Source organism: Lepidochelys kempii, chromosome 23 (assembly GCF_965140285.1).
Source record: "Lepidochelys kempii isolate rLepKem1 chromosome 23, rLepKem1.hap1, whole genome shotgun sequence".
Lineage (NCBI taxonomy): Eukaryota > Metazoa > Chordata > Testudines > Cheloniidae > Lepidochelys > Lepidochelys kempii.
This window is the reverse complement of record NC_136402.1, coordinates 1,061,881-1,087,898: the sequence shown is the minus strand read 5'-3', so window position 1 is coordinate 1,087,898 and position 26,018 is coordinate 1,061,881. Positions and strand designations below refer to the sequence as shown.

The 26,018-nt window shown below is 67.9% G+C and overlaps 2 protein-coding genes across 2 annotated transcripts in view; both read left to right on the top strand.

The window, feature by feature from the left end:
* Window positions 1-24,115, top strand: part of SPTBN4 (spectrin beta, non-erythrocytic 4) — a 58,017-nt gene extending 33,902 nt beyond the window's left edge. The window contains exons 18-26 of the mRNA XM_078850285.1: window positions 3,225-3,315; window positions 7,131-7,265; window positions 9,812-10,075; window positions 12,169-12,393; window positions 18,389-18,478; window positions 19,200-19,478; window positions 20,298-20,428; window positions 21,141-21,290; window positions 23,954-24,115. Of these exons, the coding sequence (XP_078706411.1) occupies window positions 3,225-3,315; window positions 7,131-7,265; window positions 9,812-10,075; window positions 12,169-12,393; window positions 18,389-18,478; window positions 19,200-19,478; window positions 20,298-20,428; window positions 21,141-21,290; window positions 23,954-24,026 (1,438 nt within the window). The 3' untranslated portion in view covers window positions 24,027-24,115. The remainder of the gene's footprint in view (window positions 1-3,224; window positions 3,316-7,130; window positions 7,266-9,811; window positions 10,076-12,168; window positions 12,394-18,388; window positions 18,479-19,199; window positions 19,479-20,297; window positions 20,429-21,140; window positions 21,291-23,953) is intronic.
* The window catches only part of SHKBP1 (SH3KBP1 binding protein 1), a 14,323-nt gene continuing 12,336 nt past the window's right edge, over window positions 24,032-26,018 (top strand). Inside the window, 2 exon segments of the mRNA XM_078850349.1 lie at window positions 24,032-24,494; window positions 24,711-25,002. Of these exon segments, the coding sequence (XP_078706475.1) occupies window positions 24,032-24,494; window positions 24,711-25,002 (755 nt within the window).

The window sequence follows — 26,018 nt, the reverse complement described above, 5'->3', positions numbered from 1 at the left end:
CAGCTGCCACCCCCGCGTCTCCGTTCCCCTTGACCTCTCCAGGCCAGGTGTCCCTCCCGCTAATCTTCTTCCACCCTCGATTACAGTGGAATCGTCAGGATATTTATCCGCGCCCACCGGCTAGAGCCACTGTTGTGGGGTGCGTTTGTAACGAATAACGAGGCACGGGGTTAATTGAATCGTTTGCCTTGGCCTGGGCATCGGTCGTCTGCTCATTCCAGCTCAGTTCGCTGCCCTCCTTTGCCCCGTCTCCTGGGCCGTCCCGAACCTCCTGTCTCGGCTGCCAGGAGAGGCTTAAAAACTAGGCCGCTTGGCCTCATTTGCTGGAATTACGCCCTAAAAGAGTATGTGGCGAGGCTTGTGTCCCTCGATTTGGGGCCCGCCCTGGCCAAAGCGAGTGCGTGTGGATCCCGCATTGAATTTGGGGCCCAGTGGGTAGGAGCCGGCTGGGGGTCAGGAGACCCGGCTCTGCCCAGGCACCGGCTGACCAGGGAGCTCTCGACTGCACTCGGTCGCTCAGTTTGCCCAGCTGTTAAATGGGGTCATACGCCCACCCTGCTTTGTATGGCGCTTGGAGGTCCCAGTGGTGGGCGCTGGGTACGAGCTGGGGCCGGTTGTTCTGTCTCTCACGCTGTTGGGCCGGGTACAGCGGCCTGGCCTGGGTGATGGTGGTCCTGGCAGCAGTGGCTGTGGGAACGAAGGGACGCTGGCAGGCCGGGGCCCAGTGATTCTGTTCCTAATGCTTTTGATTGGTCTGGTCCGTGCTACGGCAGCTCAGGGGGTCCCCAGTCCTGAAGCAGGACCCCCTGTGCCAGGTGCTGCACAGACAGGTCAGAGCCCGTCTCCGCCCGCTCAGATGATTGTGGGTAATTCTCCAGAGTCCTCACCGGGTGCTTTGCCCCGTTTCTTCCCGCCCTGCAGGAGGGCCGAGCCTGCCAGGACCTGGGAGCTTCCTTCTTCAGGGCCTCCCATCCCACGGCCTCTCCCCATGTCCCTGGGGCAGGCGGGGAGCTTGGGTTTGCCCCCCCAAAGTGTCTGGAGATAGCACAGCCAGAGCTGAAGCAGCTCTGGGGAAAGGCCCTGGGACTCCTGGCAAAGCCCTTCCCTGGAGATGTAGGACCCATCCCGGGCTCCTCTCAGGACTGATCCGAGCCCCTCGGAGAGGGCGATTGGCTCACAGCTGAGCCTGGATCCCATCGCCGGTCGATGCTCCGCAGGGCTTGGGCCACCCTCCCTCCCTGGCCTGTGGGTTCTGCCCAGCCCGGAGCAAACACCCGCTCTGGGGTCCTGCTTGGCTCCTTGGCTGTGCCTGGCCAGCCGGGGAGCCTCGTGCCAGCCAGACAGTTCAGACCCCTGGTCAGGGTGAAACCCATGTGTGCTGAACTCCCAGTCAAGTCAGGGGAGGCTGGTGAGTAGCGCAGTGGGACTGGGAGTGGGGGTGTGACGAAGTGGGACTGTTCTTAATGTTTCCTCTGAATACTGTAGGGGTGCCTCAGTTTCACCTATGCATTTCTTAAGTCTCTAGGTGATGGGATAAGGGGGTGTAATTGTTCCAGAGCATGGCCCGGGGACTCGGTGACAGGGGGTCAGAACACCTGGATTATCTGCTGTTTCCCCCCCCTTTGCCTCAGTTTCCCCATTGTCTGTTCAGACTGGGAGCTCTTTGGAGCAGGGACTGTCTCTGGTGCTGTCTGTGCCATGCCTGGCACAGCGGGGCCCTGATCTCCGCTGGGGTCTGGGCAGCGCCTGGCACCACGGGGCCCTGATCTCGGCCGGGGCCTGATCTCAGTCGGGGTCTGGGCAGCACCCGGCACAACGGGACCCTGATTTCGGCCGGGGTCTGGGCAGCGCCAGGCTCGACGGGGCCTTGATCTCAGTCGGGGTCTGGGTAGCGCCAGGCTCGACGAGGCCCTGGTCTCGGGTGGGGTCTGGGTAGCGCCCGGCTCGACGGGGCCCTGATCTCGGTTGGGGTCTGGGCAGCGCCCGGCACGACGGGACCCTGATCTCTGTCGGGGTCTGGGCAGCGCCCGGCACGACGGGGCCCTGATCTCAGCTGGGGTCTGGGCAGCGCGCGGTGTGATGGGGCCTGATCTCGGCTGGGATCTGGGCAGCGCCCAGCACGACGGGGCCCTGATCTCGGCCGGGGTCTGGGCAGCGCCCGGCATGACGGGGCCCTGATCTCGGCCGGGGTCTGGGCAGCGCCCGGCATGACGGGGCCCTGATCTCGGCCGGGGTCTGGGCAGTGCCCGGCATGACGGAGCCCTGATCTCGGCCGGGGTCTGGGCAGCGCCCAGCGCGACGGGACCCTGATCTCGGCCGGGGTCTGGGCAGCGCCCGGCATGACGGGGCCCTGATCTCGGTCGGGGTCTGGGCAGCGCCCGGCATGACGGGGCCCTGATCTCGGTAGGGGTCTGGGCAGCGCCCGGCATGACGGGGCCCTGATCTCGGTCGGGGTCTGGGCAGCGCCCGGCGTGACGGGACCCTGATCTCGGCCGGGGTCTGGGCAGCGCCCGGCACGACGGGGCCCTGATCTCGGTCGGGGTCTGGGCAGCGCCCGGCATGACGGGGCCCTGATCTCGGTCGGGGTCTGGGCAGCGCCCGGCGTGACGGGGCCCTGGTCTCCGCCGGGGTCTGGGCAGCGCCCGGCACGACGGGGCCCTGATCTCGGCCGGGATCTGGGCAGCGCCCGGCACGACGGGGCCCTGATCTCGGCCGGGATCTGGGCAGCGCCCGGCGTGACGGGGCCCTGATCTCGGCCGGATCTGGGCAGCGCCCGGCACGACGGGGCCCTGATCTCGGCCGGGATCTGGGCAGCGCCCGGCACGACGGGGCCCTGATCTCGGCCGGGATCTGGGCAGCGCCCGGCACGACGGGGCCCTGATCTCGGCCGGGATCTGGGCAGCGCCCGGCACGACGGGGCCCTGATCTCGGCCGGGATCTGGGCAGCGCCCGGCATGACGGGGCCCTGATCTCGGCCGGGTCTGGGCAGCGCCCAGCGCGACGGGGCCCTGATCTCGGCCGGGTCTGGGCCCTGATCTGGGTCTCTCGATGCTCCTGAAATGCAGTGACAGCCGGGCGCGTTTGGAGACAGGCGCTATGAAGGGCAGGTCTCCTGCTGGGTGTTTCCACCTCTGCTCCTGGGATCCCTCCGGCTGGAAGGCCCTGGCGAGGGGCAGAGCAGCGGGAACCGCAGGGAGCTGAGCCAGCACCTTTCGTTTCTGCAGGAGCCACCGGAACTTCCAGCTGGCCCAGGAGCGGATGCAGCAGCTGACCGACCACTTGGGTCTGCAGCGTTTCCTGCAGAACTGTCACGAGGTGCGGCCCCGGCCCCGTGTGGGGTGACGTGCGTCCTGCAGCCGGCAGCCCCACGCTCACGGCTCCCCGCCTGCTGCTGGCATTTCTGGCGGGGCTCTGTTCCCATGGGCGCTTGGCTTTCCCACGGGCCAGGGTGCGCCAAGGAGCCAGGCTGCCCGTGGCTGGGGCGAGCAGGGCACTGACCTCGGCGGGGACCTGTTGGGTCGGCCGTGCAGAGTGGCGTTCTGCACCGCTTCCTCGCCGAGCTCCGGGAAGGAGCAGGGGGCGCCCTGGCTCCAGAGGGGCCCGCTTGGGATGCCTCAATGGGGGGCTCAGCACTGTCTGGAGTCGGGGGGGACGCATGGGGGGAGTTGGACTCCTGGTCTCCAAACCTCTCCTCCCGAGCTGGACACTTGCATTGAGCAGCCCCGCAGTGCCAGCTGGGCCTGGAGACGGGGCGAACGCTCCAGGTGGGCCGCGGCTGGCGGCAACGTCAGGGTGCAGAACCGGGGCAGGGGGCTGGGAATCCCTGTCGGGAAATAGAGTCCAGCCAAGTCTCTCCACCACCTCTGCCCACAGCGCTGGCCTCGGGGGCATGGACAGAGCCTTCACTGAGCTGGGCTGGCTGCATGGCAGCTCAGCCCCCGTCTGTCTCCTCATGGGTGGTGGAAGTGGCTGGGATGGCCAAGGCTCCCCAGCATGGCCGGGCCAGGGGGCTGCGGCTGGGGGACGCGCCCTGGCACTGTGGTGAGGGGTGCCAGGGGGCAGAGGGGCAGGATCGCTGAGGGGCTGGACGCAGACCTAGCGAGGGGCTGCCTGGCAGCCAGCGGGGCGTACGTGGGGATGGGGGACGGACGATGCAGTCAGGCAGAAGGGGAGCCCCATGCATCCAAGAGCTGAATTCAGCCCCAGCCGCTGATTATTTCAATAGCGAAATGTATTCGGGCTCCTGCCTCATTTGCGTGGCTAGCCCTGCCCCCACCCAGCACTGCCTCTAATTAGGGCAGCTGGTGCGTTTCCAGGCAGCACGGGTGCTATGGTAATGAATTGTGCTGGGGGGAGAGGGGCAGGCCCAGCGCATGGCGCTCCGCAATCTGCCCCCTTTCTCCGAGCTGGCTCCGGTGCTTGCGGGCGGCTCGGGGCCTGAGCCAGCCCTGGGCACAGCTGGGCATTGACGAGCAGCTGCGGTGCCCCCGACTTTCCTGCCAGGGCCCTTAGCTCAGGGCTGCCCACAGAGCACGTGAGTGTAGGTTGGGAGTGAGGGGCACCGGCAGAGCTGGGGGGCCCAGGGCTGGGCTAGCAGGGGCTGTGGATCGGGAGCGAGGGGCACCGGCAGAGCTGGGGGGCCCAGGGCTGGGCTACCAGGGGCTGCGGGTCGGGAGTGAGGGGCACCGGCAGAGCTGGGGGGCAGGGCTGGGCTACCAGGGGCTGCGGGTTGGGTGTGAGGGGCACCGGCAGAGCTGGGGGGAGGCGGAAGAGGAGGGCTGGAATAACAATGGGGCTGTGGAGTGACTGGGCCAGGGCCCCAGCTGGTGTAAACCAGCGTAGCTGCATTAATGTAAATAGAATTGGGCCAATTTACACCAGCTGAGAATCTGGCCCACTCATGGCTCCAGGGCAAGCACCCGGGGCTTTGTGGGCCAGCCCCTCTGCGGGTGTCAGCCAGCCCGTGGTCCCAGCAGAGCGATGCTGATTTACACCAGCTGGGGATTGGGCCCCTTGCCCCAGGCCCTGCTGCACAGCTGGAGACAGGACACACACACGCCCCCGGCCCCTGCGCCAGGCGGCCCCGGCTCCCCCTTCCTGCGGCCAGCCCCACCCGCCGGGGACGGGTCCCTCCCGCCTCCTGTCCAGCCCCAGTGCCGAGAGCAGCTGGCAGGTGAGGCCTGGCACGGCGAGGGGGTGACCGGGCCAGGGTTGAGTGTCACTGCGACCGTGTGGGCCAGGATTCGGCCCCTGCTGCCCCCTCCCTGCCGTGCAGGGGGCTCTGGGACAGGTCGGTGGATTGACATGCAGGACGGGGCAGCAGATATAACTAGCCAGGGGGATGCTCCAGCCCTGCCCCTCTGGAAATGCTCAGAAAGCAGCTCTGGGCCCAGGGGTGCTGGCGAGAGGATCCCAACGGCCCCTTCTGGCCTGGGAAGCCGTTACCTGCGGGGCTGCCAGTGCCCCGATGCAGGCAGATCCAGCTGCAGTGACCCGGGTTCTAGTTAACCCGGCGCCCGTTGGAGCGGGGCGCAGCCCAGGGTGCAACTGCTGGGAGATTGGGCCCCGTAGAGCGTGGGGGGGGGGCGTCGCTGGGACATGGGCCCCTGCAGCCTGGGAGTCCTGGGATGCTGGAGGGGCCCTGGGATGCTGGACTCTGGGAAGGGGAGGCGGGTCTAGTGGTTAGAGCGGGAGGCTGGGAGCCAGGACGCCTGGGTTCTGTCCCTGGCTCTGCCCCAGCCTCCCTGTGTGGCTGGATCTCTCGGGGTCGGTGGCAGGAGAGGGGTGGGGTGTTTCGGGTCCATTTGCTTGGAAGACCTGGGGGAGCCATTGGCAGGGCCCAGAGAAGGTCACGGGCCGTCCCTCTCTGGGGGGGTCAGTGCTGAGTCGCACCTGGAGCCTGACCCCCTCCACAGCTCCTCAGGGCACCAAAGGGAGGTGAATCCAGATCCTGGGGTGTCCAGAATTGTCCCCATAGCTTCCCCTCTACCTGTCTGTCCCTCTGTCTGTCCCCACACCGCTTGTCTGTCCATCCCCACATGGACCCGTCTGTCCATCCTCTGTCCACAGATCTACCCCCTGTCCTTCTCCATAGCTACCCTGTCCGTCCATCCCCACACCTGCCCCTCCATCTGTCCCCATAGCTTCCCTGTCTGTCTGTCCCTCTGTCCGTCCCCACACCGCTCGTCTGTCTGTCCCCACACTGACCCCTCTGTCCGTCCCCACACGGACCTGTCTGTCCGTCCTCTGTCCCCAGTCCCATCTACGCCCTCCATAGCTACCCTGTCCGTCCATCCCCACACCTGCCCCTCCGTCCGTCCCCATAGCTTCCCTGTCTGTCTGTCCCTCTGTCCGTCCCCACACCGCTCGTCTGTCTGTCCCCACACTGACCCCTCTGTCCGTCCCCACACGGACCCGTCTGTCCGTCCTCTGTCCCCAGTCCCATCTACGCCCTCCATAGCTACCCTGTCCGTCCATCCCCACACCTGCCCCTCCGTCCATCCCCATAGCTACCCTGTCTGTCTGTCCCTCTGTCTGTCCCCACACTGACCCCTCTGTCCGTCCCCACACGGACCCGTCTGTCCGTCCTCTGCCCCCAGTCCCATCTACCCCCTCCATAGCTACCCTGTCCGTCCATCCCCACACCTGCCCCTCCGTCCGTCCCTCTGTCTGTCCCCACACCGCTCGTCTGTCTGTCCCCACACTAACCCCTCTGTCCGTCCCCACACGGACCCGTCTGTCCGTCCTCTGCCCCCAGTCCCATCTACCCCCTCCATAGCTACCCTGTCCGTCCATCCCCACACCTGCCCCTCCATCTGTCCCCATAGCTTCCCTGTCTGTCCCTCTGTCCGTCCCCACCCCGACCCCTCTGCCTGCCTGTCTCTGTTCTCACGTGGCCCCGGCCCCCCAGCCCAGCAGGGTCACGCCCCAGCTGAGCTGGGAGCCCCCCCCGGGCCCGGCTGATGCAAGGCGCCGTGCGGGGCCGGGCTCCCCTCCCCAGCGCAGCCGCCCGGCCCCGCAGGACGCGCGGGGGGGACGCGGCGCGGGTGGCTGCGGCAGCGGGGGCTGAGCGGGGCGGGGCGGGGCGCGGGGCGGGGACCCCGCGGCTCAGCCCCGCTCTGTGCCCGCAGCTGGCCGGCTGGATGAAGGAGAAGCGGCCCATGGCCGGGGACCCGGCGGCCAAGCCCCCCCAGCGCTGGCTGCGGCACCGGGCGTTCCTGGCCGAGCTGGCGCAGAACCGCGAGTGGCTGGAGCAGATCGAGCAGGTGAGGAGGGGAGAGCGGGTGCGCCCCGGGAGGGACCCCCCCACCCCCCGGCCCTCCCCCAGCCCCCCACTCCCCCAGCCTCCCCCACCCCCCCGGCCCTCCCCCAGCCCCCCACTCCCCCAGCCTCCCCCACCCCCCCACCCCCCCGGCCCTCCCCCAGCCTCCCCCACCCCCCCGGCCCTCCCCCAGCCCCCCACTCCCCCAGCCTCCCCCGCGGGCTCAGCTCGTTCCCTGCCCCGGGGAGGGACGCCCCGACGCCCCGCTCCTCTCCGTCCCCGGGGCAGGGGTGCCCGGCCTGGCACGGTGCCCGGCCCTTGCCTTGCGCGCCCTGGGGCGGAAGGTCGGGGGTCCCTATGAGAACAGGCCCCGGCCCTGCCGCCTGCCGTTCGCAGCATTGGCACCGGGGGACGTGTCCCGGCCTGGGCGTCCGGGCTGGCATCTCGGCCGCCGGCGTGTGCGCTGCGGAGGGGGGGGGGCGTCGGGGGGGCCTCACCCCCGCAGCCGCCTGCTCTCGGTGGGCTGCCGCAGCGCGGACCCCCGGCCTGCAGGGTGGGCGCCCGGGGCGGCCCTGCCGGAGGCCCCGAGACGGCTCCGGGGGTAAAGCTGGAGGGACTCCAGGGAGCTGCACCAAGGGGACCGGACCTGGGGCCTGCGTCTCCCCCCGCCCCAATAAACCCCCTGACGTTAAATTGTCCTTCGGGCGCAGCAGCGGGGGGGGGGGCGCTGCCTGCCGCTCGGACCAGCTCCTAAGCAGGCGTAAGTGGGTGTCGCGCTGGGCGCCGGGCAGGGAACAGGCCCCCGGCTGGCACCGTCTGCGCCCTGAGCGGAGCCGCGGCCCAGCGATCCGAAGCGCCCGCCCGGCTCAGGCGCTGCCGGCCCGTGCGCTGGGCACGGAACCACCGCGTGCCCCCGCCGTGAGCCCCGAGCCCGGGGGTGGCGGGGGGGGACCTGCGATCCCCCTCGCCCAGCGGGTGGGGGGGTCAGACTAGCTCACACTGCAGAGCCGAGCCCGCTGTGCCCACAGGCTGGGGCCGGGGCCAGAGCCCAGCGCCAGGGAGAGGCAGGGGGCTCCGCGGCTCGCAGGGGTCCGGCCGCCCCCCGCCCCCGGAAAGGGTTGGATTCAGGGGGGGGACCGTCTCCCCTAGGTCTGGCTCTGGGCGCTGCTGGGAGCAGGGGCTGGGCCCGGGGGTCGCACAAGGGATGCCAGGGTGCTTCGCAGACGCAGAGGGCTGGGGGGCGGCCTGTGTCCTCCACCGACCTCCTTTGGTGTGAGGGAGCCCTGCGGGGGGAACCCTGGGGGGCACAGAGACCTTTCCCAGGCAGAAGCCATGAGGCTGCTTATAAAATGTGTGTGCTGGGGGGGTGTATCCGTGTCCCCCCCAGCAGCGTGTGTGTTTCTGAAGCCTTGTCCCCCCCCAGCTGCGTGTGTGTTTCTGGAGCCGTGTCCCCCCCCAGCTGCGTGTGTGTTTCTGGAGCCGTGTCCCCCCCCAGCTCTGTGTGTGTTTGTGGATCCATGTCCCCCCCCAGCAGCGTGTGTGTTTGTGGAGCCGTGTCCCCCCCCAGCTGTGTGTGTGTTTGTGGAGCCGTGTCCCCCCCCAGCAGTGTGTGTGTGGAGCCATGTCCCCCCCCAGCTGTGTGTGTGTGGAGCCGTGTCCCCCCCCAGCAGTGTGTGTGTGGAGCCGTGTCCCCCCCCAGCTGTGTGTGTGCGCGTGGATCCGTGTTCCCCCCCCAGCAGTGTGTGTGTGTGTGGAGCCGTGTTCCCCCCCCAGCTGTGTGTGTGTTTGTGGATCCGTGTCCCCCCCAGCCGTGTGTGTGCGCGTGGATCCATGTCCCCCCCAGCTCTGTGTGTGTGTAGCCGTGTCCCCCCCCCAGCTGTGTGTGCGCGTGGATCCGTGTCCCCCCCAGCTCTGTGTGTGTGTGTGGAGCCGTGTCCCCCCCCCAGCTGTGTGTGCGCGTGGATCCGTGTCCCCCCCAGCCGTGTGTGTGTGTAGCCGTGTGTGTGCGCGTGGATCCGTGTCCCCCCCAGCTGTGTGTGTGTGTAGCCATGTCCCCCCCCAGCTGTGTGTGCGCGTGGATCCGTGTCCCCCCCAGCCATGTGTGTGTGTAGCCGTGTGCCCCCCCAGGCACAATGGGGCCCTGATCTCAGTTGGGGTCTGAGCAGCACCCGGCGCAACGGGGCCCTGATCCCAGCTGATGTCTCTGGGCACTACTGTGATACGCTGACGTACCGCTGGGGACTAAGGGTGCATGGTGCAGGTGCCGAGCCGGGTTCTGGCTGGGCGGGGGGCGGGGGGCGGTTACAGGTCTGCGCCTGCCTTGCCAAAGCTAGGACAGGCGCAGGCAGGCGTCAGGAGCCGTCCCCGCAGCCCTGCAACCCCGTTGACGGGTTCTGGGCCCGAGGGGGTGAAATCCTGCCCCGCTGACCTCACTGGGGCCAGGATCCCAGCCCTCGCGGAGCCGCGGGGTCCCAGGCTGGGCCTGGGCGCCGGGCCTGGCTTTGCAGCAGAGGGTGAGTCTGGCCCTGATCCTGCCCTCTGCCCGCACAGGAAGGCCGGCAGCTCCTTGAGGAGAAGCCGGAGCTGGCCGGCTCGGTGAGGAAGCAGCTGGAAGAGATCCGGCAGTGCTGGGCAGAGCTCGAGAGCACGTCGCAGGCCAGGGCCCAGCAGCTCTTCGAGGCCAGCAAGGCGGAGCAGCTGGTGCAGAGCTATGCGGACCTGGACAAGAGGCTGGTGAACATGGAGGGGCAGCTGCAGGCTGTGGATGCTGGTGCCAGCCTGGCCACCGTCAACAACCAGCTGAAGAAACTCCAGGTAGGGCTGGGCGGGGCCCAGCTGGGAGGGGGCTGGACGTGGGATACCAAGCCCAGCACGTGGGGATGCTGCATGGAGGCAGTGTGAAGGGGTGGACTGGGCGTCCGGACTCCTGGGTTCTCTCCCAGCTCTGGGAACGGAGGGGGGTCTAGTGGTTAGAGCAGGGGGATTGGGAGCCAGGACTCTGTGTTTGCAGTTGGCCAAGCCGTTTCTGCAGCCGTGGTGCCAGTCCCTGGAGTGGCTGGGAGGGGCCTGGCCCTGATTCCCAGTCACGTTCACACCCCTGTGAGGCCCGGTCTGGCTGCTGGTGTCGGGAGACGACCTGTCACTGAGGACAGGCTGCCTAGGAGCAGATTGCCAAGCACCGCGCTGCTGGCGGATAACCCCAGTGAGGGGGACACTGGGGCAGCCCTTTGGATTCCGCACGTCTTGGCCCGTTGTGCTGGGAAGTGGGGGTGCAGTAGATCCCACCTTTGCCACCAGTTGTCACAGAGTCCCCGGGCGATGCTCTGGAACTGCTCCCTACGAAGCCAGGCAGGACTCTGGGGGAGTCTCCTCTCTGGGAGCAGCCTGTCTTCAGGACACACAGCTCACCCGGCTTCCACCTTCCTGGGTCCGACCTTGGAGCCTTCAGCATCCTCTGCCCTTCCGTGCGCTTCCCACAGCGAGTCTGCCCAGGCGGGGTCCTGGGGAAGCCAGAGGGTCCTGCCCCCCAACTCCGCAGCCAGACGGGACTCTGAGCCAGCCAGTAAAACAGAGGTTTATTAGACGACAGGAACATGGTCTACCACAGAGCTTGTAGGTGCAGAGAACAGGACCCCTCAGCTGGGTCCATTCTGGGGGGCAGTGAGCCAGACAACCAAGTCTGCCCTTCACTCCATGTCCCAGCCAGCCCCAAACTGAAACTCCCTCCAGCCCCTCCTCCTCTGGGCTTTGTCCCTTTCCCATCATCTAGAGACTTAAGAACTGCCTAGGGGAAACTGAGGCACCCCTACAGTATTCAGAGGAAATATTCAGAACAGTCCCGCTTCGTTACATCCCCAGAAGCTGGGGTCCGATGGCGGCCGTGGTCAGTCGCCGGGGCCTGTAATCCCGGGTTTGAGATCCATGCCCGGCTGGGGAGCCCTGCTTCCTCCAGCCTAGCTCAGTTCACCCTGACCGCTCCCAGCCAGGTGCAGCTGCCCAGGAGTAACTAACTCGGTGTTGCAGACTCAGAAACGCTGGGCTGGATCCCCGGGGCCCCGAGTGATCCCAGGCCCCGCGCCGTGGCAGGCTGGCGTCTAACCTAACGAGGGCCCTGGCACTGGGGCATGGCGGGGGGACCTTCGCAGGCACAGCGATGTGCATACCAGGGAGACCGTCTCTTTGCTTCCATTGCCACCGAGATATGGGAAATGAGTCCCAGGTGGCTTTCCCCCAGCCGCCCCTGAGGCGGGATCGGGGCTCATTCGTCTCCGGAAGGAGAACAGCCTCCTGCGGGCCCGGGGCAGGAAGAGGGCTGCTCGGGGAAGCGCTGAAAGCCCCGGGCCTGATCCCTTCCCGCTGCCCCTCTGTGAAGACAGCACCATGAGGCGATTTCACAGGGGCCGGCCAGAGCGGAGGGGCCAGATCCCAAGTGGGTGCAAATTAGCGCAGCTCCATGGGTCCCAACCACCGCTGCCTGCTGCCTGCCCCCTTCCCGGTCACTCCAGCGCAGGGTGCGTGGAAGGGAAGCATTTCACGCCCATCATGCGCCGGTGGGGACGAGCAGCTGGGAGTCAGGCCCCCAGGAGCTACAGGCTGGGGATCGGGCCCTGTTGGCTCCTGTGCAGTGACACAGTGCCTGACGTGCCGGCCGTGGGTCCAAGTGGCCCTCACAGGGGCTCCTGTCTCTAGTTAGTGGCCCGGGCAGGGCCGGGGGTGGGCTGGGAGGCGAGTCCCATTCTCCAGCAAGAACGTGGCTCGTAAAGGTCGAGGTGAGAAGGACCCCGTGTGATCGTTTGCCGTCCTGCACCGTGCCCGGCCCGTGCCTCCCTCCAGCCCCCGGCCTTGCCGCCCTGCCCCCGACGCTCAGCCCCTGGCCCTCACCCCTCTGCTGTCTCTCTCTCTCGCAGACGATGGAGTCGCAGATGGAGGAGTGGTACAAAGAGGCCGGGCAGCTCCAGGCGCAGCTGGCCTCCCTGCCCCTGGAGCCGGCCAGCAAGGAGGCGGTGGACGAGAAGCAGAACGCGGTGGGGACACGGATTGTCCGCCTCATCGAGCCCCTGAAAGAGAGGAGGAGGATCCTGCTGGCTTCCAAGGAGGTGCATCAGGTCTGCCGCGACCTGGAGGACGAGATCGTAAGTCGGGGATTGCCGGGGGGACGAGGGGCAGCTTCCCATCCCCTGCCCCAGTTCCAGGAGCTGGCCAGTGGCTCCCAGCAGGCAGGGACCCAGTTAGAGCCCCAGTCACCAGAAAGGCCAGGGATGGAGGGGGCTGGGGAGGTGGAGTTCCCGGCTGCCCAAGCAGTGTCGGGGCGGCCCCACACCTGCGAGGTGGGGCCCTGTGGGGCCGGGCACTGGTGCATTCTGAGATCGGTGGAACGCCGCGGATTTGCACACGCTGGGGGGCTGGCCCTGATAAATCCAGTGGAGTGACACCAGTTTACACCAATGGAGTGACACCGGGGGGGATTGTCAAGACTTCCTTGGGGAACCCCACTCGGCTGAAAATGGTCAGGAGCGCATCGGCCACGGTGTCTGCTTCAATGGAAGCTAAGGGCACTGCCTCGGGGTAGCGGGTGGCAAAATCTACCACCACCAGAATGTATTTCTTCCCCGACCGGGTCGTCTTGCTGAGAGGCCCCACGATGTCCATGGCCACCTTCTGGAAAGGCTCCTCTATGATGGGCAAAGGTCTCAAAGCCGCTTTCCCCTTGTCCCGGGCCTTCCCCACCCTCTGACAGGGGTCACAGGATCGGCAATACTGCCGGACCGTGGTAAAGACCCCGGGCCAGTAAAAGTTCTGTAGCAACCTCTGCCGGGTGCGCCGGATTCCCTGGTGCCCTGCGAGGGGGATGTCATGGGCCAGGTGCAGGAGCCTGCAGCGATACTTCTGGGGGACCACCAGCTGCCTCCTGATCCCACAGGACTCTACTTCCCTTGTGGGAGCCCATTCTCGGTACAGGAACCCCTTCTCCCACAGGAACCTCTCCTGGCAGCCTCTCCTCATGGTCCGTCCCACCCTGAGGTCGGCCAGGTCCCTGAGCTTCCGCAAGGAGGGATCTTTCCTCAACTCGGCCTGGAACTCAGCAGCTGGGGCAGGGACGGGGCCCGGTTCCCTCTCGCTGGCCAGGTCTGAGGCCTCCGCCTCTCTAAGCCGTGCCCCTCGGCCCTCCCTCCCCACCAGGGTAGGGTCCTGCGCCTCCGGTGTGATACCCTCCCCGAGGTCAGGGCGCAGTGCCCCTCGCCGGCTCTGGCTACGCGTCACAACCAGGGCGGCCTGGGGCTTGCTTGGCCAGTCCTCTAGGTCTCCCCCCATCAAAACTTCAGTGGGCAAATGGTGGTATACCCCCACATCCTTGGGGCCCTCCTTGGCCCCCCATTTCAGGTGTACCCTTGCCACGGGCACCTTAAATGGGGTCCCGCCCACCCCTGTCAGGGTCAGATAGGTGTTGGGCACCACCCGATCTGGGGCCACCACCTCGGGCCGGGCCAGCGTCACCTCCGCGCCCGTATCCCAGTATCCATTGACCTTCCTCCCATCCACCTCCAGGGGAACAAGGCACTCTCTCCGGAGGGACAGCCCCGCGCCCACCCTGTAAACTGAGCACCCTGAGTCCAGAGCCTCCAGCCCTCTGGTGGAGCTGGCCTGGGGTACTCTTCCCTCCGGGGCAGGTGGTAAACTGGTAGGCCCCCTTTCCTGGGTCGTCTGCCCCTCGTCCAGCTGGGTCCCTACCCAGTTAACCCTGGGTAGGTTGGGTCTGCTCAGTCTGTCCCTGAGCCCGGGGCACTGGGACCGTACGTGGCCTCTCTGGCCACAGTGATAGCAGCTCAGGTCACGTTGGTCCCCTCGAGCAGGTCGGAGGGGCCCGACGCCAGGCGTTCCCCTTGGGAGGGGGTTCTCCCTATTTCCCCGCTGGGAGGCCCCCTGGTGACTCTCTCTCTGCATCGGGGGGGGCCTGTTCTTTTGGGGCTCCTCCCGGCTACCCCCTGACCGACTGTTCACAAACTCGTCGGCCAGCTGCCCTGCGTGCTGGGGGTTCTCGAGCTTTTTGTCCACCAGCCACAGCCTCAGGTCGGACGGGCACTGATCATACAGTTGCTCCAGTACGATTAGGTCAAGCAGGTCCTCTTTAGCTCGGGCCCCAGCTGTCCACTTGCGGGCATATCCCTGCATCCGGTTGGCCAGTTGTAGGTAGGTGACCTCAGGCGTTTTACGCTGACTCCGGAACCTTCTCCGGTACATCTCGGGGGTCAGCCCAAACTCACGGAGCAGGGCCTGTTTGAACAGTTCATAGTCCCCTGCCTCCGCCCCTGTCATTCGGCTGTACACCTCCACGGCTTTGGGGTCCAGTAAGGGGGTGAGGAACTGGAGCCTGTCTGCAGGGTCAACCCTGTGCAGCTCGCAGGCATTCTCAAAGGCCGTCAGGAAGCTATCCATGTCCTCCCCCTCCTTCCGCTGGGCCAGGAAGCACTTATCAAAGCTCCTTGCAGTCTTGGGTCCCCCCGCACTCACCGCAGCCGCAGCCGGGGCCCCACTGCTCCTCAGCCTGGCCAGCTCCAGTTCATGCTGCCTTTGTTTCTCCTTCTCATGACGCTCCCTCTCCTTCTCCTGACGCTTCCTCTCCTTCTCCTCCTGCTCATGTTGACGTTGTTTCTCCTCATGTTGTTTCTCCTCATGTTGACGTTGTTCATGATCCTCCAGCTCCCTCATTTTCATCTCCCTCTCCCATTCCAGCCGCCTCCGCTCTAGGGATGGGGAGCTCCGCCGGGAGGATCCCCTGCTGGGTGCCGGGGTCAGGGTGCCCTCGGTATTCGCTGGGCTTCCCCCAACCCCTCCCCCGGACATAGGTAGGAAGGGTCTCGGGATGTCCTCAGCAGCAGTCTGACCCCTCCCAGCCCGGTCAGGCCCCAGGGCCCCCGCTGCGTCCGCCGGGTGGCTTCCCTCAGGGACAGGGATCGGGTCATCCAAGCGATCCCTCTCCTCCAGCTGGGCAATCAGCTGTTCCTTGGTGGACCTCCCGATGCGCAGCCCCCTCTGCCTGCACAGCTCCACCAGGTCACTCTTCAGGCGTTTAGCGTACATCTCCCTGCTGGCCCCTCGCAGGCCGGGCAGCTTCCCACGGTTTCCAGGAAAAGCCCCTCGTGTGCCGGTCCTTCTTGAGGTCACCACCTCTTTGCCAGGGTCGAGCTGCAGACTCCTCCGCCCCTGGGACCGCTCGCTGCAATCCCCTGGGGGACCCTGTTACTGCAAAAGTCTTTCTCTCTGGTCACACATTCCCAGGGGTTAACCGCCCCCCGAAACCGTCTCTCTCTGAATCTTCAGCACGCCTGGTCCCCGTCAATTCCCCTTCGTTTTACTGCTCCCCAGTCACTTACTGCAGGAAGCGCCGTTCACGGGGTGCAGTAGATCCCACCGCTGCCACCAGTTGTCACGGAGTGTGGGGGAGTCCAGGCCCTGCACCCCTCTTCCTGGGATCCACTGAGACTCTCAGCCAGCCAGTAAAACAGAAGGTTTATTGGACAACAGGAACAGTCCCAAACAGAGCTTGTGGGTACAACCAGGACCCCTCAATCACGTCCTTCTGGGGGAGCAGGGAGCTTAGACCCCAGCCCTGGGGTTCCCTGTGTTCCTCCCCCCAGCCCCAAACTGAAACTAAACCCACCCAGCAGGTTCCCTGCTGCAGCCCCTGTTCACATTCCTGGGCAGAGGTGTTACCTCCCCTTCCCCCTCCTGGCTCAGGTGACAGGCTCTCAGGTCTCCCATCCCCAGGGCACATTCCCAGGTCAACGCTCCCCCCTCCCTGCTGAGTCACATCGTCACAGGGATCTTGTTATGCTTATAAGTAAAACACACACCCCCCAGATGGTCTTCCAGTTCCCAGTCTGGCGTAGCCCGAGTCAATCCAACGGCCAGGCAGACTGAGCGCGAGTGAGGAGCTGGGCTCTGTCAGTCGCGATCCGATGCTCCGAGGCTTTGCAGGACTGACCCCAGAGTCTTATGGCGAAACACCCCAGGTTTATACTTGTAAATTCCCACTTTAGTCTGTGGACTTTGCAATGTTTCAGAGCAGCAGCCGTGTTAGTCCGTATCCGCAAAAAGAACAGGAGGACTTGTGGCACCTTAGAGACTAACAAATTTATTTGAGCATAAGCTTTCGTGAGCTACAGCTCACTTCATCGGATGCATTCAGTGGAAAATACAGTGGGGAGATTTATATACACGGAGAACACGAAACAATGGGTGCTACCATACACACTGTAAGGAGAGTGATCAGGAAAGGTGAGCTATTACCAGCGGGGGGGGGGGGGGGGGGGACCTTTTGTAGTGATAATCAAGGTGGGCCATTTCCAGCAGTTGACAAGAACGTGTGAGGAACGGGGGGGGGGAGAGGGGGGGAATAAACATGGGGAAATAGTTTTACTTTGTGTAATGACCCATCCACTCCCAGTCTCTATTCAAGCCTAAGTTAATTGTATCCAGTTTGCAAATTAATTCCAATTCAGCAGTCTCTCATTGGAGTCTGTTTTTGAAGTTTTTTTGTTGAAGAATTGCCACTTTTAGGTCTGTAATCGAGTGACCAGAGAGATTGAAGTGTTCTCCGACTGGTTTTGAATGTTATAATTCTTGACGTCTGATTTGTGTCCATTTATTCTTTTACGTAGAGACTGTCCAGTCTGACCAATGTACATGGCCGAGGGGCATTGCTGGCACATGATGGCATAGATCACATTGGTGGATGTGCAGGTGAACGAGCCTCTGATAGTGTGGCTGATGTGATTAGGCCCTGTGATGGTGTCCCCTGAATAGATATGTGGACACAGCTGGCAACGGGCTTTGTTGCAAGGATAGGTTCCTGGGTTAGTGTTTTTGTTGTGTGGTGTGTGGTTGCTGGTGAGTATTTGCTTCACGCTGGGGGGCTGTCTGTAGGCAAGGACTGGCCTGTCTCCCAAGATCTGTGAGAGTGATGGGTCGTCCTTCAGGATAGGTTGTAAATCCCTGACGATGCGTTGGAGGGGTTTTAGTTGGGGGCTGAAGGTGACGGCTAGTGGCGTTCTGTTATTTTCTTTGTTGGGCCTGTCCTGGAGTAGGTGACTTCTGGGAACTCTTCTGGCTCTGTCAGTCTGTTTCTTCACTTCCGCAGGTGTGTATTGTAGTTGTAAGAATGCTTGATAGCGATCTTGTAGGTGTTTGTCTCTGTCTGAGGGGTTGGAGCAAATGCGGTTGTATCTCAGAGCTTGGCTGTAGACAATGGATCATGTGGTGTGTGGTCTGGGTGAAAGTTTAACTTTGCAATGCCATTCTGTAATCTTTAGTCCTTAAATGGGGTTAATCTCAGGGTTTTCTGCTGTTCTCTCTTATTTGTTGTCTCGCCTTCGGGGGTGTTTGCCTCACCTCTGAGGTCGTCAGTGCTGCTAAACTCGTTTAGCATCACCTACAATGGGTGTTTTCTGACTGTTTCTCCAAGTCTCTCACACATCTGGACATTTGTGAAGCTTTCACACTCATCCTTAACCACGCACCCATCCTTTCCTCACCCCAAACAATTGAACAGAGACTTTCAGGCAGGAATCCATTTTAGGAAGGGTTATATGGTTACTAAAGGGATTACAAAAGAACCTCACACAACTTGGTTTGCAGTGCAGATAAGAAACAAGACCTTATAGCAAACACTGTCATGAAAACTTTTCCTAAACCAAAGGTGACCAGAATCAGCCATGAGGACTGTTCTGCTCTGTTCCTGCCTTAACATCAGTTCAGACACAGGCCGCCTGTCCGATGCATTAGTCGTTCCTTCCTGCGGTCCAGTCAGGGTGGCCGGCAGAGTACAATCAGCGTACATTGGTCCATTTCATACATGCTACATGGTTATCTTCTTCTTCTTTATCCTTCTTCTAAACTATACAAAATACAAACAATGAATCCCACGATTACGATCCGGCCCAGTGACTCCAGTGCAATGACACCGATTTACACCAGGCGGGCGGGGTCTGGTGCACAGGGTCTGATCCAGGCGCTGCCATTCCCTCGGGTTTGCTTCATTCACACTGCGCCCCGGCCCCCTGGCCCGGCCTGGGCCCAGCCCTCGGTTTTCATGCCACAGCTCCTCTGCTCCGTCCCGTCTCCCTCCAGAGCTGGGTCCAGGACCGGCTGCCACTCGCCACCTTGAGAGATCCCGGGAGCAGTCTGCAGGCCGTGCAGCAGTTCATCAAGAAGAACCAGGTGGGTGCTTTGTCCTCGCCCAGCACTGGGATCCTGCAGCAGGGCAGGCTGGGCGCCCGGACACCTGGGTTCTCTCCCCTGCGCTGGGAGAAGAGTGGGGGAAGCTGGGAGCCAGGACTCCAGGGTTCTCTCCCTGGCTCTGGAAGGGGAGCGGGGACTAGTGGTTAGAGCTGGGGGGGTGGGGGAGGCTGGTGCCCGGACGCCTGGGTTCTCTCCCTGGCTCTGGGAGGGGAGTGGGGGCTAGTGGTTAGAGATGGGGGCTGGGAGCCAGGACTCCTGGGTTCTCTCCCTGGCTCTGGGAGGGGAGTGGGGTCTAGTGCTTAGAGACGGGGGCCGGGAGCCAGGACTCCTGGGTTCTCTCCCTGGCTCTGGGAGGGGAGTGGGGTCTAGTGCTTAGAGACGGGGGCCGGGAGCCAGGACTCCTGGGTTCTCTCCCTGGCTCTGGGAGGGGAGTGGGGGCTAGTGGTTAGAGGGTAGGTGGTGGCTGGGAGCCAGGACTCCTGGGTTCTGTGCCTGGCTCTGTGTGACATTGGGGGGATCCGACCCCTGCCCCTCTCTGTGTCTTGGGCACTGACCCCCCCTTGCTGGTGGGGGTTATGGGGCCCAGTCCCTTTGCGCAGGGTGCTGGGGGGCCCCAGCTGGCGGAGCGCCGTGCTGCCGAGACCGCCCCCCGTATGTGTGACTGGGTGCCGCTGACCCTGCCCCCCACGCCCCACACCAGAACCTGCGGCGGGAGCTGCAGACGCACCAGGCCCGGGTGGACGAGGTGCTGGCCCGGGCGGGCGCCCTCGCCTCCCTCAGGAGCCCCGAGGTGGACGGGGTGCGGCGGCTGCTGGAGAGGCTGCGGGAGCTGTGGGGGGCGCTGCAGGAGCAGACGGAGCAGCGCCAGCAGCTGCTGGACGCCACCTACCAGGTGGAGCAGTACCACTTCGACGCCGGCCAGGTGGAGGCCTGGCTCAGCGAGCAGGAGCTGCTGCTCATGAACGAGGAGAAGGGCAAGGTGAGGGGGGCCTAGGGGGCGCTGTGGGGCAGGGAGCAGGGCAGGGGGGCTCAGCAGGGGGCGCTGTCCCCCGGCAGGCAGGGCTGGCCCCAGGGCGGCGCTAGGGGGCGCTGTGGGGCAGGGAGCAGGGCGGGGGGCTCGGCAGGGGGCGCTCTCCCCCGGCAGGCGGGGCTGGCCCAGGGCGGCGCTAGGGGGCGCTGTGGGGCAGGGAGCGGGGTGCGGGCAGCAGGGGGCGCTCTCCCCCGGCAGGCGGGGCTGGCCCCAGGGCGGCACTAGGGGGCGCTGTGGGGCAGGGAGCAGGGCGGGGGGGGCTCAGCAGGGGGCGCTCTCCCCCGGCAGGCGGGGCTGGCCCAGGGCGGCACTAGGGGGCGCTGTGGGGCAGGGAGCGGGGTGCGGGCAGCAGGGGGCGCTCTCCCCCGGCAGGCGGGGCTGGCCCAGGGCGGCACTAGGGGGCGCTGTGGGGCAGGGAGCAGGGCGGGGGGGGCTCAGCAGGGGGCGCTCTCCCCCGGCAGGCGGGGCTGGCCCAGGGCGGCACTAGGGGGCGCTGTGGGGCAGGGAGCGGGGTGCGGGCAGCAGGGGGCGCTCTCCCCCGGCAGGCGGGGCTGGCCCAGGGCGGCGCTAGGGGGCGCTGTGGGGCAGGGAGCGGGGTGCGGGCAGCAGGGGGCGCTCTCCCCTGGGCTGTTTGGCGCCCCAGGAGCGGGATCCGATGGTTGGGAGCGGCCTGGCAGGGCGGCCAGCTTACCCCCTCGCCCACCCCTGAGCGGCCGGGCCCCGGGCCGGGATCCCCCCGCTGACCCCAGCGGCCTCTCCCCGCCCCAGGACGAGCAGAGCACCCTGCAGCTGCTGAAGAAGCACCTGCTGCTGGAGCAGACGATTGAGAACTACGAGGAGACGGTCGCCCAGCTGTCCCGCCAGTGCCGCGCCCTGCTGGAGCTGGGCCACCCCGCCAGGTGGGTGGGAGCCGCCCGCCCCCCGCCCGCCCCTCGCCCGCCCGCCCCTCACCCGCCCCTCGCCCGCCCCTCGCCCGCCCCCCGCCCGCCCCTCGCCCGCCCCCTGCCCGCCCCCCGCCCGCCCCTCGCCCGCCCCCCGCCCGCCCCTCGCCCGCCCCCCGCCTGCCCGCCACCCGCCCCCCGCCCGCCCCCCGCCCGCCCCTCGACCGCCCCTCGCCCGCCCCCCGCCCGCCCCTCGCCCGCCCGCCCCCCGCCCGCCCCTCGCCCGCCCGCCCCCCGCCTGCCCCCTGCCCGCCCTTCGCCCGCCCCTCGCCCGCCCGCCCCTTGCCCGCTCGCCCCCCGCCCGCCCCTCGCCCGCCCGCCCCTCGACCGCCCCTCGCCCGCCCGCCCCCCGCCCGCCCCCCGCCCGCCCCCCGCCCGCCCCTCGCCCGCCCCCCGCCCGCCGCCCGCCCGCCGCCCGCCCCCCGCCCGCCCCTCGCCTGCCCGCCCCCCGCCCGCCCCTCGCCTGCCCGCCCCCCGCCCGCCCCCTGCCCGCCCTTCGCCCGCCCCTCGCCCGCCCGCCCCCCGCCCGCCCCTCGCCCGCCCCTCGCCCGCCCGCCCCCCGCCCGCCCCTCGCCAGCGCGGTTCTCGGCACTGACCAGGTGTGTCCTTGCCCAGCGAACAGATGAGTAGGCGGCAGTCTCGGGCTGACCGGCTCTACGTGTCTCTGAAGGGCCTGGCGGAGCAGCGCAAGGCCAGGCTGGAGCAGCACTACTGGTTCTGCCAGCTTGGCCGCGAGGTGGACGACCTGGAGCACTGGATCGCCGAGAAGGAGGTGGTGGCCGGGTCACCGGAGCTGGGCCAGGACTTGGAGCACGTCACGGTGAGGGAGGCAGCCCGCGGGCGGGCGCTGGGGGCGGGGTGGGCGGGGCCGGGCTGTGCCGTGTGCCCTTGCCCCAGCGCCCCCAGGGCACACGCCCCCCAGCAGCCCCAATGCCCCCAGGGCACACGCCCCCCAGCGCCCCCAGCGCCCCCAGGGCACACGCCCCCCTGCCCCAATGCCCCCAGGGCACATGCCCCCCAGCGCCCCCAGCACCCCCAGCAGCCCCAGGGCACAGGCCCCCCAGCGCCCCCAGGGCACAGGCCCCCCATCGCCCCCAGCGCCCCCAGCAGCCCCAATGCCCCCAGGGCACACGCCCCCCTGCCCCAATGCCCCCAGGGCACACGCCCCCCAGCGCCCCCAGGGCACACGCCCCCCATCGCCCCCAGCGCCCCCAGGGCACACGCCCCCCAGCGGCCCCAGGGCACACGCCCCCCAGCGCCCCCAGGGCACAGGCCCCCCAGCAGCCCCAATGCCCCCAGGGCACACGCCCCCCAGCAGCCCCAATGCCCCAGGGCACACGCCCCCCTGCCCCAATGCCCCCAGGGCACACGCCCCCCAGCGCCCCCAGGGCACACGCCCCCCAGCGCCCCCAGGGCACACGCCCCCCATCGCCCCCAGCGCCCCCAGGGAACACGCCCCCCAGCGGCCCCAGGGCACATGCCCCCCAGCGCCCCCAGGGCACAGGCCCCCCAGCAGCCCCAATGCCCCCAGGGCACACGCCCCCCAGCAGCCCCAATGCCCCCAGGGCACACGCCCCCCAGCACCCCCAGCGCCCCCAGGGCACACACCCCCTGCCCCAATGCCCCCAGGGCACACGCCCCCCAGCGCCCCCAGCGCCCCCAGGGCACAGGCCCCCCAGCGCCCCCAGCGCCCCCAGGGCACACGCCCCCCTGCCCCAATGCCCCCAGGGCACACGCCCCCCAGCGCCCCCAGCGCCCCCAGGGCACAGGCCCCCCAGCAGCCCCAGCGCCCCCAGGGCACAGGCCCCCCAGCGCCCCCAGCGCCCCCAGGGCACAGACCCCCAGCAGCCCCAGCGCCCCCAGGGCACAGGCCCCCCAATGCCCCCAGGGCACAGGCCCCCCATCGCCCCCAGGGCACAGGCCCCCCATCGCCCCCAGCGGCCCCAGGGCACACGCCCCCCAGCGCCCCCAGGGCACAGGCCCCCCAGCGCCCCCAGCGCCCCCAGGGCACAGGCCCCCCAGCACCCCCAGCGCCCCCAGGGCACACGCCCCCCTGCCCCAATGCCCCCAGGGCACACGCCCCCCAGCGCCCCCAGCGCCCCCAGGGCACACGCCCCCTGCCCCAGCGCCCCCAGGGCACACGCCCCCCAGCGCCCCCAGCGCCCCCAGGGCACAGGCCCCCCAGCGCCCCCAGCGCCCCCAGGGCACAGGCCCCCCAGCAGCCCCAGCGCCCCCAGGGCACACGCCCCCCTGCCCCAATGCCCCCAGGGCACACGCCCCCCATCGCCCCCAGGGCACACGCCCCCCAGCGCCCCCAGGGCACACGCCCCCCAGCGCCCCCAGCGCTCCCAGGGCACACGCCCCCTGCCCCAATGCCCCCAGGGCACACGCCCCCCAGCGCCCCCAGCGCCCCCAGGCCCAATGCCCCCAGGGCACACGCCCCCTGCCCCAATGCCCCCAGGGCACAGGCCCCCCAGCGCCCCCAGGGCACAGGCCCCCCAGCGCCCCCAGCGCCCCCAGGGCACAGGCCCCCCAGCGCCCCCAGCGGCCCCAGGGCACACGCCCCCCAGCGCCCCCAGCAGCCCCAGGGCACAGGCCCCCCAGCGCCCCCAGGGCACAGGCCCCCCAGCGCCCCCAGGGCACAGGCCCCCCATCGCCCCCAGCGCCCCCAGGGCACACGCCCCCCAGCGCCCCCAGGGCACAGGCCCCCCATCGCCCCCAGCGCCCCCAGGGCACACGCCCCCCAGCGCCCCCAGCGGCCCCAGGGCACACGCCCCCCAGCGGCCCCAGGGCACACGCCCCCCAGCGCCCCCAGCAGCCCCAGGGCACAGGCCCCCCAGCGCCCCCAGGGCACAGGCCCCCCAGCGCCCCCAGCGGCCCCAGGGCACACGCCCCCCAGCGGCACCAGCGCCCCCAGGGCACACGCCCCCCAGCGGCCCCAGGGCACACGCCCCACATCGCCCCCAGTGCCCCCAGGGCACACGCCCCCCAGCGGCCCCAGCGCCCCCAGGGCACACGCCCCCCAGCGGCCCCAGGACACACGCCCCCCAGCGCCCCCAGCAGCCCCAGGGCACACGCCCCCCAGCGCCCCCAGCGCCCCCAGCGCCCCCAGGGCACACGCCCCCCAGCGGCCCCAGGGCACACACCCCCCTGTGTCCTGCCCTGGGTGACCCCATGACACATGCCCCCCTGAGCCCCAGGGCTGACACACTCCAGACTGGGCCACATGGCCCCGGGGCCGGGTTCTCTGTGCCAGGCTGGGTGCTGGGTCCCTGCCGTGTCCTTTCCCACGGGCTCCGTGCTGCTCTCCACCTCCCCCGGCTGGGCTCCCAGTGCTGGGCCCTAGGCCACGGGCTGGTTTCTCTGCCATAGCCCACGCACTGTGTGCCGTCCTGCAGGCTCCAGGCCACGCTCCGGGGCCCCGCCGTGGTCTCCGGGCCCTGGTCCGTGTATCGTGCGCTCACCCCCCATCCCGCCCCCCAGCTGCTGCAGGAGAAGTTCACGGAGTTCGCCAGCGAGACGGGCAGCGTGGGGAACGAGCGGCTCTCGGCCGTGAACCAGATGGTGGACGAGCTGATCGACTACGGGCACGTGGACGCGGCCACCATTGCGGAGTGGAAGGACGGGCTGAACGAGGCCTGGGCCGACCTGCTGGAGCTGATGGAGACGCGGGCCCAGATGCTGGCCGCCTCCCACGAGCTGCACAAGTTCTTCAGCCACTGCAAGGACCTGCTGGCCCAGATCGAGGAGAAGCAGCAGCGGCTGCCGGAGGTGGCAGCCCGCGAGTCCCGCAGCTCCGCCGGGGCCCTGCAGGGGGTGCTCAGCACCTTCGAGCATGACGTGCAGGTGCTGGTGAGCCAGGTGAGGGGGCGAGGCAGGGAAGGGGCCTTCGGGGGGACAACCAGCTCCTGCGCCCCACCCGGAGGGGAACGCCTCGCGGCCCCCGGCCACGGGGCCCTGCGTAACCGGCCCCTGCGCCCCGCCCGGAGGGGACGCCTCGCGGCCCCCGGCCACGGGGCCCTGCGTAACCGGCCCCTGCGCCCCACCCGGAGGGGAACGCCTCGCGGCCCCCAGCCACGGGGCCCTGCGTAACCGGCCCCTGCGCCCCGCCCGGAGGGGACGCCTCGCGGCCCCCGGCCACGGGGCCCTGCGTAACCGGCCTCTGCGCCCCGCCCGGAGGGGACGCCTCGCGGCCCCCGGCCACAGGGCCCTGCGTAACCGGCCCCCGCGCCCCACCCAGAGGGGAACGCCTCGCGGCCCCCGGCCACGGGGCCCTGCGTAACCGGCCCCTGCGCCCTGCCCGGAGGGGACGCCTCGCGGCCCCCGGCCACGGGGCCCTGCGTAACCGGCCTCTGCGCCCCGCCTGGAGGGGACGCCTCGCGGCCCCCGGCCACAGGGCCCTGCGTAACCGGCCCCCGCGCCCCACCCAGAGGGGAACGCCTCGCGGCCCCCGGCCACGGGGCCCTGCGTAACCGGCCCCTGCGCCCCGCCCGGAGGGGAACGCCTCGCGGCCCCCGGCCACGGGGCCCTGCGTAACCGGCCCCTGCGCCCCGCCCAGAGGGGACGCCTCGCGGCCCCCGGCCACGGGGCCCTGCGTAACCGGCCCCCGCGCCCCTGTCACGGAGTCCCTGGGCGATGCTCTGGAACTGCTCCCCATGAAGCCAGTCAGGACTCTGGGGTAGTCGCCTTTCTGTGAGCAGCCTGTCTTCAGGACACACAGCTCACACAGCTTCCACCTTCCTGGGTCTGACCTCGGAGCATTCAGCATCCTCTGCCCCTCCGTGTGCTTCCCCCCAGCGAGTCCGCTCAGGCGGGGCTCCTGGGGAAGCCAGAGGGTCCTGCACCCCAACTTCGCAGTCAGACGTGACTCTCAGCCAGCCAGTAAAACAGAAGGTTTATTAGACGACAGGAACATGGTCTAAAACAGAGCTTGCAGGTGCAGAGAACGGGACCCCTCAGCTGGGTCCATTTTGGGGGGCAGTGAGCCAGACAACCACGTCTGCACTTCACTCCATGTCCCAGCCAGCCCCAAACTGAAAACTCCCTCCAGCCCCTCCTCCTCTGGGCTTTGTCCCTTTCCCGGGCCAGGAGGTCACCTGATTCCTTTGTTCTCCAACCCTTCAGCTCTCACCTTGCAGGGGGGGAAGGGCCCAGGCCATCAGTTGCCAGGAAACAGGGTGTTGGCCATTCTCTGTGTCCAGACCCCTGCACACACCTGCCCTCTAGGGCTTTGCAATGATCATACACCCTTACCCCACCCCCTAGATACTTAAGAACTGCATAGGGGAAACTGAGGCACCCCCACAATATTCGGAGGAAACATTAAGAACAGGCCCACTTCGTCACATCTCTCCCCCCTTCGAGATCGAACTGAGCGGGGTCACTTTACCCGGTGACCTGGGGAAGTTCGAAGCCACCAATGTTCCCATGGATGCCCCAGCGTCTCTCCCATTCCTTGGTAGGAGTTACACCAGGCCCTTCCAGTTTCACGCCCTCCCTTAGGTCGGGGGTGGTCGATAGCACTCGCATGCCGCATATGGGAAGGTTT